General features: G+C 26.6%; 2 protein-coding genes across 2 annotated transcripts; one reads left to right on the top strand and one right to left on the bottom strand.

The window, feature by feature from the left end:
• Nucleotides 1-653: 653 nt before the first annotated feature.
• LOC411937 (dynein regulatory complex subunit 4) lies at nucleotides 654-3,040 on the top strand. The gene is made up of 8 exons (XM_006563418.3): nucleotides 654-696; nucleotides 768-976; nucleotides 1,052-1,313; nucleotides 1,392-1,652; nucleotides 1,771-1,938; nucleotides 2,000-2,086; nucleotides 2,162-2,371; nucleotides 2,473-3,040. The coding sequence occupies exons 1-8, from the start codon at nucleotides 694-696 to the stop codon at nucleotides 2,686-2,688; spliced, it is 1,416 nt and encodes a 471-aa protein (XP_006563481.1). The 5' UTR covers nucleotides 654-693; the 3' UTR covers nucleotides 2,689-3,040.
• Nucleotides 3,041-4,690: 1,650 nt separating this feature from the next.
• On the bottom strand, nucleotides 4,691-7,095 carry LOC726095 (galactoside 2-alpha-L-fucosyltransferase 2). The gene is made up of 3 exons (XM_001121862.5): nucleotides 6,749-7,095; nucleotides 5,446-6,061; nucleotides 4,691-5,383 (listed from the first exon to the last, which is right to left on the bottom strand). Exons 2-3 carry the CDS (start codon nucleotides 5,922-5,924, stop codon nucleotides 4,843-4,845), a joined length of 1,020 nt encoding a protein of 339 aa, XP_001121862.1. The 5' UTR covers nucleotides 5,925-6,061; nucleotides 6,749-7,095; the 3' UTR covers nucleotides 4,691-4,842.
• Nucleotides 7,096-12,429: the final 5,334 nt, after the last annotated feature.

The following is a 12,429-nucleotide window of genomic DNA, read 5'->3' as shown; positions in this document are numbered from 1 at the left end:
AATAGAACGATAAATATCACAATGATATTTGTATTATATAACACTATAAAAAAAATGTTTTTTCTAAACATATTTTATGATACATTTATTATTATGGCTAATATTTGTATAAATTTACAAATATATAACAAAAAGAAAATTTTTAAATTTGTTTATAAGTTTATTTTTATGAAATAGAATATATATAGTTTATATTAATAAATAATTTCTTATTGGATGCGAAATATTAGAAATTTTATATTGTAAACGAATATTTTAAATATGTTTAATAGACTTACATACATGCATTTAATGTGTTTTTCATTGCATGAATATTTATAATAAAATTATATAAAAATAAATATTATTTTATTATATTTATAATAAAATAACACAATTATTAGGAAATAAAATAGTTTTTCTTTTTATTATATTATAAATTATATTTATATTTATTAAATTATATTTATATTCCCTATTTTATATATTCTCTTTAAGTTTTAAGTTTGGTTACTTAGCAACTAATCGAACAAAACACTATAATTTCATGTTGAAACGATGTATCTTTATTAATGAAATTATAAAATAAAGATATCGATTCTAAAATATTAATTGATGTTATTATTTATTTTCTTAAATTTTTATTTGTAATCAACAGAAATAGATAGATATTTTCGTGGTATTCGACTTTTTTAATTTTAATTTTTTATAAAAATGGTGAGTTTATAAATTTAAAAATTTTCTAATTGTATATATAAATTATTTCTTTTTATATTTAAATTTTTTAGGGACCTAAGAAAGCAAAAGCACGTACCCTTGATGGAGCAGATACAACAAAAATGAATAGAGAACAATTAGAAATATATGCACATAGGGTACTTGAAGAAATAGAACGCGAACGAGAGGAAAGAAATTTTTTTCAACTTGAAAGAGATAAAATCAGAACTTATTGGGAAATCACAAGACATCAATTAGATGAAGCGCAAGCAACTGTCAGGTATTTCTTATATATATATTTGATTGCAAATTTAATATTTTAGTATCATTTAATTTATATATAGTATTTTTAAAGAAACAAAGAACGTGAAAAAGAAGAGTTATCAGAAAAACATGAAGCAGAGCTTAAATTATATAAACAAAAAGTAAAGCACTTAATGTATGAGCATCAAACTGATTTGTCAGAAACTAAAGCTGAACACATGGTTGCTCTTAAAATGGCACAAGATGATTATACTCTTCAAGAAAACGAATTAATTAAAGATAAAAGAGAATTAAAAAAAATGCAAAAAGAACAGGACTTAGCACATTTAAATGAAATAAAAACATTAAAATTGGTATGAAAAAAATTTATTTTATTACTTTTAAATACTATATATATAATAATATGTAAATAAATATTTATTATTATTTAGAAATATGCAGAAGAAATAGATAAACTAGTAAAACAATTTGAAAATGAAGCTATAGAACTAGAACAAAAATATGAACACAAATTAACAAGTCAATATGAAGCTCTTACTTTAAAACATCGTATGGAAATGACTGAAGTAGAAGAAAGAAAAAATACACAAATTACAAATTTGATTAAAAACCATGAAGTTGCATTTGCAGAAATGAAAGCTTATTATAATGATATTACTCTTAATAATCTATCTTTGATTAAGAGTATGAAGGTATAGTTGATTAAAAAATGAAGTTATTTATATAACTTATAATAAATATATAATATTATATATAAGTTATATATTTATATAACTTCATTCATATATAATGTAAATAATGAATTTGCAGGAACAAATGGATGAAATGAGAAATAATGAAGAACGCATGAAAAAACAAGTACGAGAATTAATAATTGAAAATAAAAAATATTCTGGCAATGTGAAATCGTATGAGGAATCTTTAGCAACTCTTACTGGTCAATTAGCAAATTACGAAAAAGATAAACAAAGTTTGGCTGTTAGTATTTACAATATTTTTTCTTATATTGATTACTTTTTATTTAAAACTTTAATTTCAGAATATTAAAAAAAGATTAGCAACAACTGCCAAAGATTTGGAGAATTTAAGATGGGAAAATGAAGTACTAGAAGTACGATTTGAAAAAGTAAATAAAAATGTTATGTTTTTTTAAAAATAATTATCTATTTTATTCATTAAATGTTGGTATTTTATTGTTTAGTGTCAATCTGAAAGAAATGAATTACATGCAAGATTTGTCTCAGCAATACTTGAACTGCAACAAAAAACAGGATTAAAAAATGTTCTTTTGGAAAAGAAACTCGAAAAATTATCCGATTTATTAGAGCAGCGCGAAGCACAAATCAGCGAAGTGCTTGCTGCTGCTCAATTAGATCCAATGGCAGTCATTAATGCTAATCAAAAATTAGAGGTTTGTATATTTTTTTCTTTTTTTTTCTCCTTATTTTATGTATATATATGTTATGTATTTTATGTATATATATATATTTATATAAATGTTTTTTTTTAAAGAATATGCTGAATAAGAAAAATAACGCAATACAAGATCTTCAGTATGAATTAGCGAAAGTGTGTAAAGCGCATGACGATCTACTTCGATCGTATGAAACTAAATTACAAGAATATGGAATTCCAAAAAGTGAACTTGGTTTTCAGCCATTGAGAGTAAAAGCAATTACTACAAAATTAGGATTGGGACCTGCTGGTCTTGTTACTTCGAATCGTTAGTCTTTTATAACATTAGGATTTTAATGATACTTTTTATTTTTGATCATATAATATACTTTCACTATTAATTAGTGAAATGTAAAAATAATAAAATCAAATTAATAACAAAAAAATTTTAAATAATTTCTGATGCAGAATATTTTTATTTTGTGAAATGAATCATTTTTAATGCATCTGTTTTATTTTTTTACAAATTACATAAAATTATCACAGAATTTACAGAGTAGATCATATTAGTGCCTGATAGTTGTATAAATTCTCTATTTGATTGTTTAATATTTTTTAATTATTTATTTTAGTTGTAACTTATAATGAATCTTCATTTTATATTTTTTATAATTTTTTAACAACTAACAGGCACAATTATATTAAAGATGTTTTATATATATATAATATATAGATATTTATATATAGATATTAACATATAGACATAGACACATTTACTAAATATTATAAATTGAATATATCAGGTCACGTGGTTAATATAAGGTTTAAACACTTATTATAAATATATAACATGGACTTATGTAAAATACTTTTCACATCTATTAACTTTTTTAGTTTTGGAAACATTTAATTATTAAGTGAACAAATATTTAATTGTCTTTTTCTTTACTCATTTGAAAACATTATATAATATTTTGTATAGATATAATCTTATTATATGTACATATATACAGTACTAAACAAAAATATTGGCACACTGTAGTTTTTGTAATAACGTCTTTCGTAAATTTTTAAAATATAGAATTTTATCAACAATTTTTTGTTAAAATATAATTTTAAAGTATAAGTTGAATATTGTTGATTATTTATATTGCAAAATAATATTTTTTTTATTGTTTCACTGAAAATAATCCTTTATTACTTTTTACTTTTTATTTTTATCATATAGTTATTTTAAATTCTAATAAATAAATTTTAAATATTAATATTATATTTTATATTAATAATATTATATTTTACTAAAAAATTAGAAAGAAAATTCTGTATTTTAAAGATTTACAAAAAATATAAAAAAATGTTGGAATATGCTAATATTTTTGTTCAGCACTTAATATTTATATGCACATATATATACGAACGAATGTATATACGTATTTTTTTTCACACACTTAATTATTATATGTTATTATACACTAAGAATTTGGCACAATAAGAAATAGAATCACAGTTGAAATCATTGTACATCATAAGAGTTATGGTTTATCGATATTTTTTTTTCTATATCTGCAAGTTTGATTGTAATTCTTTTACTCAAAAAACATCTTAAATATATAATATAATTATATTTCATTTTGGATTATATTATATGTTATGAAATAATTAATTAAGATCATGATTTAAGAAATAATAATATGAACACTTAAAAATCTGTATATTTAATTTTGACCACTATGAAATTTTCTTGCAGATTTTTAGATTAGTCTCAGTTTATTGGTTCATTGTCAAAAGAATATTGAATCTATTCAATTTCTCAAAGCCTATGAATATGAATCATAGGTAGTAAAAAAAATAAGCATCTGTTTTAATTTTAGACATTATAGTGGTCCATTGTTCCATTGTATTTCTCTTCTTATTTTAAATTCTTATGTTTTTATTAAAGTATATTACCATTAAAAGTGCATGGATTTCTAACATTGTCATTAATAGTGCCATAATTAATTGAAAAACTGATATATTGCTACTAATTTTAAACAATTTATCAGCATTATACTTATACTATATTCATAAAAATTTTGTAAAATATAATGCTACACTTTCATTTGGATTTTTAGAAATTGTTGAAAAGATATAAATATGCAATAAACTTTTAAAGATTAATATTAGATTCTATGATAAATAATTATATATATATATATATATATATGTTGCCTCCTTATATTGGAATAATAAATTAAAATTTTTAATATTGTATTTAAGAAATATATTTTTGTTTAGAAATATTGTAAATAGTAAATAAATGTTTAATAAAAAAAATAGTATAGAAAATTTTTTAGCAATTTTAATTCTGAAAGAAATATAGAGAATATGATCTTCGCGTTAAATCGAACGAAATGATCGTTAAACTCTGTATAAAAAGTATTTTTAATAAAGTGTTTGTACATGCATTAGTTTTAATTTGAGATCTATGAAATATTTTTTGATTTTAATTCAACTCATTATTTTCCAGTTTGGCAAAACTTCGGCAATTAATGTAGAAAAATATGTTGTTACATTATACACAATAGTTTCACCAGCAGCTAAAATTGCGCCAAACGAACCATATGTACCATAATCTATAATACTATGATTACATGCTGATAAAACTGCAAGATCTTTACCTGGACCTCTTGCATCCACATCAGATACAAATTTTATTCTATATCTTTTACTATTCAAATGATACTTGCACCAAACTATATTATCACTAGTTACTACAAAAACTACATTATCATACTTGCCAATAAAGTAATCCATTGCTGCATAATAATAGCTGACTGGCGCAGGTCTGATTTTTAATTTTTGCCATAGATAATCCACATAATCTGTTCTTCGAATGTGTATGCTTACAAATGTTGGTTCAAATAAATTAAATTCCTCTGCTATTTCTTTTAGTACTTTTTCTGCATAAATTCTTAAATTTGGCTTAAATGTAAATTCTCTTCTTACATCATCCAACCACACCAAAATTAAAGACCAATAAGCTGCATGTCTATTAATAAAAATATTAAAAATATGAAATATTTGTGACATAAATGAAATATAATAGTTTACCTCGGTATAATAATATTCTGTTCTGTACTGTTCCATTGTCCAAGAGAATTAACAATTTGATTAACATCCAAATTACACTTTCCAATGTAATTAAGTGGAGGAATACTAAGATTTTCAAAATATTCCTCAAGAGTTTTCAATATGCAATGTGGCATAAATGGTTCCAAACCAGTCCTTCTTGCAGTAGCCCATACTGATGCATATTCCCAAATTTGATTTCCAAGTCTACCACCTTGAATTGCAGAAACTATTCCATATTTGGGACAAGGATATTCCCATTTTGGTGGTATATTGATATTCTTTGAAGAAGTATGACAAAGAGCTTGTTCATATGATGAAATCTTTATATGATGAGCTGGTGGATTATATGTGTACATAGGAAACAGGAAGACATGGATGCTGATGACCACTATCATAGCAAGAAATATTGCACTTGCAAGTATATGCTGCTGAGAGTGACTGGATATCCTTATATGCATGGTATAGTCACTACGTATATTAATTCTTTTTCTATCTTCTACTGCTTTCTCTTTATTTATTTTCTACTCTTCAATTTCCACTAGTCCAGCATTTCTTATCTACAGGTGTGCCATGTCCTTTGCTTTTCGTCGTACATCTTTACAATGATAATATTATTTTTATTGAACGATATATATCTTAATTATATATGATAACAAGATATGGATCATGCTTTTGTTAATGATAATAATAAAACTAATTTAAAAAAAAAATTTGTTTGAAAAGATTTCGCAATTTTTTTTATTTCAATTAAGAAAAATTTTGTTATATTTTACAAATAAAATAACAGTGATTTTTTTGTTTCATTAGAAAATGATAAATAATGCTATTAAGTAGTATAGATCGATATTAGTCAGACACTGAAAAGGACATGGCCTAGCATATTTTGTTTAATAAGCTGCTAATTTAGCAAGGTTTTATTATACAAAGCACAATACATGTAAATTAAAATTATTTAATGACATTTGTTTGTTTGAATCTAATGAAATTATATTATACGTTATATACGACACTATAAGGTAGTAACAGGTGGTGATGTTTAGATACTTTCTATACGAATTTTGATATGTATAAATATATATACATGTATATGTACGTATGTATATACAAGAGTAATATTTTACTATTTATATAGTTTTATACAAAAAAAAATAAAATTATGAAGAAAAATACTTACACTGATAAAAAAATTTTAAAAACAATTAAATATTACATTCGACTTATCTATCGAATCGAATTATCTTAGATATGAACGACGATATATTTTAATATCTCATCTACTCACCTATTCCAAAAAATGTTTGATATTGCATTTGAGATCCACTACTATTTATGAGGTTTATATTCACCAAATCTTTATTTTTATTACTCATATTTTCCCGGCGAAATCGATGCGTATCTCGTACATTGACGCTTGTTGCGTATTTACACGAGATGTTTTACATTCTCTGAAACGTTATTTCTTTGACACGAATAATCACAATACATTAATTTCTCATATTACAACATTATTTTTATTTTCCTTGTAATAAAACTATTTGAATTATTGAATAATCAACGTTTCGTTCAAGCTAAATTTACATCCCTGCCACGGGGATGTTGTCCCAATGAATGACGTCATGAAGAACCGTCACCTTTGTGTATGATGTATAGATTTTTAGCTTCATTCAATGTCGGTCATACTGATTTAACTAGATATAGTAGAATACTACTATTCCATCTATCGATTTCGATGAATCAATCGGTAATATATCTGTTTCTAAAATGTTTTTAAATGTTTGCCGATAGTGCAAAAAATCAATATTATAATTAATGTTTTTTAATATCCATCATTGTCTAATTTCGTTTCATATCTGTATTCTTAAGATTTATATTATTAATTCAAAGAAATTTTTTCTAATATTTTATAAACTATAATAAAAATTGAAGAACGAAATTAAAAATTGAAAAGAAAAATTTCAGTACAGACTTTTGGTATTTATCAATTTATCAATAATTAATCAAAATAATTGAATAGATTTTATAAAGATGGTGCTGATAGTCAATTCTTATTCTATCTATCTATCCTTCTTCCATTATTTTCTGTCTTTTTTTTGCATGTTTCATTTACGACACTCTAAAGATGGCATTGATCTCAATATTCTTATTGTATCTCTATCCTTCTTCTATTATTTGCTTTTCTTTTCTAATTTCTAAACGCTCGACTATACTTACGGAACATTAATCGGACATACTTTTATCACTTCTCTTTCAAATTAATGATTCGTTTTAAAATATATCTTTAAAATGACAATAATTTTTTATAATTTATCATTTTTTAAATTTATATATTTTTAATAATTTATTAATTTTTTTTTGATTAATTAAAATTTTTTCATTCTAGGAATATTTTTGTTTTTATGAGAGAATGATATACAGAAAATGTTCTATTATTAATGCTATTTAGTTATAAATTTTTATTTTTGAATACATAATAACAATAATTTGAATACAAATATATTTTTCTTTATTTAATTTTTAATCTTATGTCGATTTTATCTTAAATCGTGAAGGCTGTATTTATGGATAAAAAAGAAAAATAATATCATTAAAAAAAAAATAATTGTAAAATGTAGGATATCCCTTAAAAAATGTGGGAATATCAGTTATTGGAACATTCCTAAACATTCGTATAGGATTCCTCCTTTTCTTGAGCATCTTTCTTTTTTATCATATTTATCTTTCTCCAGTCACTTTTGTTATTAATCTCATCCTCCTTTGAGACACATCTTTCTTTATTTTGTCATTTTTTATTCTTGTTTGTCATCCTTCTGTCATTCACTTTTCCCCTTGACATTCATCTTTTTCCCCCAATTTTCTTTCTTTCCAACTAACTATCATATATTTCCCTTTCTTCATAATTATCATTTATCATTTTCATCGCTTGCTCTTTTTTTGGCATTGTCATCTTTATTTTTCTCTTTAATCGAACTTCTCTCTTTTGTCAGTTCCTCCATTTCTCCTCCTTTACCAATTCCTTCTTCTTCTCTTCTTTATTAATTTCTTACTTTATCAATTCCTCTTTTTCCATTCCTTTATCAATTCTTTCTCCTCTCCTCCATTATCAATTTCTCCTTCTCTTTTTCTTTATCCTATTTTCTCTCTATATACAATATAAATAATAATTAATTAGTTTATCTATTTTATAAGTGAATATAATTTTTTTTCGACAAAAAGATATTTATTATATTCAACAGATATATTTCTTTGATATATGATGCTTGATTGGCAGCATCACGCAACGCTATCATTGCCGTTTGACTAGTTTGTGCTCCAAATTGTTTTTTGTTAATAACTCGTTAATGAAATTGTAACGAAAGTTTTTGCAAAGAAAAATATTCATTAAAATTTCCAATTAACTGTTTCTCATATTTTTTGAATATCTTCTATATCATTATTATCATAGTATATCATTGTTATCATCGGTATAGTTAGATATAATAATATTACTTTTAGATTTATCTTTTCAATACAAGGATATTTTGTAGTAGGACAAAAGCATCGTACCCAAAAATCAATGGCTAGAATTTTGGGAAATAGAGATCGCTAAAAGTTTTCTATCGATAAGACGCAGACATACCAGATCGCAGACTTTGATATCATTAAATTTACGTCTTGATCAATATTTCCAACAAATAGTTTATCAATTTATCGATAATATATGAAAAAAAAAAAAAAATAAATGAAATTTGAAGAAGCAAAATGATAATATTTTAAATGTTCTAAATGCTTAAAAGCATTTTTATATAAAATCAATATAATATGCATATAATTTTTCAAGCATTTATTAAAATTGGATAAAAATATTTTTCTAAATAAAAATTAATAAAAATTTTTTGCACAAACGTTCAGCATTATCCATAACATTATCCATAAGATTTTAAAATTCAAAAAATTCCCTTCTTTTAATGTTCTAAACACATGGTTATTTTGTTTATTGGTTAATACAACATTGCAAATTGTGGAAATACGTCATCAAGAATGAAATGACAACTTATGGATTGATCAAATAGCTCGTTTAACCAATTTATTAGAAGATAAAATAACGAATAAAGTTTACGAAATAGGGATTGTGAAAAAAAGTATATCGTAGGTCACTGGCAGAAAAAAGTCCCTAGGCATAAACTTCGCTTAGTTACTTGGCCAACCATAGAATCGCGTTCCACGCCAACTTCTTTATCTTGGCTCATCGCGATTCACGTCATTTCAGGTTTGATAAAAAAAAGCTTATGATCGGACATAACCTTCCATCTCTTTATTCTGGAGTTCGTTGTAGGATCCGCTCGTTCGCGCTCGACTTCCAGTCGGTGAGGAAAGTTTACGCCGTTGGTCGGGAGTTTGCATGGAAATTGCATTTTGCTCGCTGAGAATCGAGCTAAATGAAATTTGATCACGAGAAGGATAGCAAAGAGGGAGAGAGAGAGAGGGAGAGAATTACGTATGCGTTGTGCGTGTGCAATGTATAGAAACGATGTGATTTATGGGATGAGATATGTCCAAGTTGTTCTCTTGGACGGTTACTTCGATAGATAGTAACTTGATCTTGACGATGGAGAGAATATCGTTGAGAGGAAAGTGGAATGGTGACTGGAGCAATATCGAAATATTATACCGAAACTGATTTCGATGAAACAATTCGATGTCCAATATTGACGATCATGCCGTTTATCTTCGTTTTATACGAAGTTGGCGAAATATGCAGAAAATATTTGCATCGTAGTATTATTATTTTTTTTTTTTATAACGATATAAAGTTAAAGAGACACAGAAAGAGATATGGAGATTTTAAAGATCATCGGCCATTTAATAGCAACTGATCGACATTGGCGTATTCGTATTTCTCAACAACAGGATATTTTCAAGAGAAATCGAAAATAGTTTCAACCCGATTCTATTTCGTTTTCGAAGGTTGAATGAATTTTTAGAAAAAGAGGATTTTTACGAATGATTTTCTAATAGATAAATTTCATTACGTCACGAATATAAATGTGATATATTATTTGGAATATTTAAGTATAACTTTATGATCCGAGTGAGAAAGACGAGGATTGCCTTTTGATAATTCGATTTATTTTTAAGAAAAATCAAATTTTTAAATTTTCATTACGTGGACGATACTTATGACTATATATAATCTATCAGATTAGATGCTAGACTACAAAATGTATAATTTTAAATAATTAATTTCCAATGTCTTCGTATTAAAAATAAAACGACTGAAAATGAATTTACAAAAAATTTGAAAATTTACCAACTATCGATGAATAGCTCGTATCTGTGCTCGGTAAGATTTGGTTTATGCAAGGGATAAGTTCTAGGAAAGGGGTGTTGGTAGCTCGGCCAAGGGATCGAAGGGGATGGAGTTAAAGCCGGGGGAAGGGTATCTTGCGGAAATTCGATGCTAATGAAGGAAATTGCGTAGATGCCAAACCAGTATTTCCCCTATCCCCCGCCTTTCTCACCATCCTCCAAGTGGCGGTAACGAATTTCTCTCCTGCATCGTGCCTACCACTTGTGTCTCCGGGCTTGCTAATTTTCTATTTACCAACTCGCTATGTACCAAATGTTATTTCCCTTATATAATTCCGTAGACTTGTTCCATATACTTTCTTAAGGCATAGGGTGTAATATGTCTACGTAACAATGTAATATCTGTAAGTAGCTGTACGTATAATACCACGCGTAGTGGTAGCTGCGACGAAATTTGATACAAACCAGCCGAATTATTATTAACAAGGGCAACTTGGATGTTGTCTTACTCTGTGTATATGTATATATATATATCGTGTATTTGCTGGAAAAAAGTGGCATGGAATTTGGCATTTTATCGAACAATTGACAGAGAAAAATCCATTATATTGTATTTTTTTTTCACTTTAATGGTATCCTGTAGATGAGTTTTCAAACTGTGAACTTTTAATTTATTATTGACGACTATTATAGCGAATTAACGAGTTGCACATTTCTTTATATTTTTTTTTCTATTCTTCTGCAATTAGAGCAGAGAGAGAAAAATTAGACAAAGATGGGAGATGAAAAAAAAATATAGAAAAATTCGCAAACGATTGATCGGTTCTTCAATTCTTTTTTTTTTTTTTTGTTAACAAGTGTATTTCACACAAAAACATATTTCACGATGAATCGAGATTAGAGAAGAGGAGAATGTCCGAAAGCGTTCGTATCGATTATTTATGGTGGTAATGTTTGATAATTGAAGAACATCGGGAAAAATTCAAGGGAGGAGGATTATCACTCAATAGAATTCTAGCGGAGGGTCGTGCTCCTTTCCCTTCCGCGTTATCTCTATCTCGTCAGGGATGTCTCCCTTATTTAAATGGGCTGGCAACGCGAGTAGGAACAGGGAGGTACGTCTTCTTCGAGGGGAGGGGGAGAGTTGCGGCTTTGTTATGCCGATTTTCGAGGGTGGAACAAAAGGGGATGCTCGTGAACATCTTTCCACTACCGAGAGATGAATAATCGACGAATTATTCATCCTTTCCTAATTTTTCCCTATTTTCTGTCGTCAGAAAGAAACATTTCTTATTTTTACGATCGATTAATAGTTTATAGTTGCACTCTCTTTTTTATTCGTCGCTTATAAAATTCTGGACTTATCCGATTTTATCCTCTTCCCAGATTCTTCCTTTCTAAGGGAAGATGAAATGGGAATGTAAAATAGGAGCGAGTAAGGCACGCGAGGAATTAATAACACGGAATTGATACACTTGAAAATTCAGTTGCGGGTGTTCACGCTTCTCTGCAAGCCTCCTCTCCGTCCGGAGGAGAAGTTTGCGAAGGGGTTGTGGACGATACGAAACTCGGTCATGCTTCGGCTTATTCTTAGCCGTTGCGCTCCCGGACAATTTCCTACTGGATGATATTTCTCCAGGCCGGAAGTGCTAGGAAATGAAAGTGTCCGTGTTGGGA

Source organism: Apis mellifera, linkage group LG15 (assembly GCF_003254395.2).
Source record: "Apis mellifera strain DH4 linkage group LG15, Amel_HAv3.1, whole genome shotgun sequence".
NCBI lineage: Eukaryota > Metazoa > Arthropoda > Insecta > Hymenoptera > Apidae > Apis > Apis mellifera.
Note: the sequence above shows the minus strand (reverse complement) of the source record. Positions and strands in the feature narration are given on the sequence as shown.

Coding starts and splice junctions, on each gene's coding strand:
- LOC726095 (XM_001121862.5), bottom strand. CDS start 5,924: ATGCATATAAGGATATCCAGTCACTCTCAGCAGCATATACTTGCAAGT. Junction 5,384..5,445: donor CAGAATATTATTATACCGAG/GTAAACTATTAT, acceptor TTTTATTAATAG/ACATGCAGCTTATTGGTCTT.
- LOC411937 (XM_006563418.3), top strand. Junction 1,314..1,391: donor AAATAAAAACATTAAAATTG/GTATGAAAAAAA, acceptor ATTATTATTTAG/AAATATGCAGAAGAAATAGA. Junction 1,653..1,770: donor CTTTGATTAAGAGTATGAAG/GTATAGTTGATT, acceptor ATGAATTTGCAG/GAACAAATGGATGAAATGAG.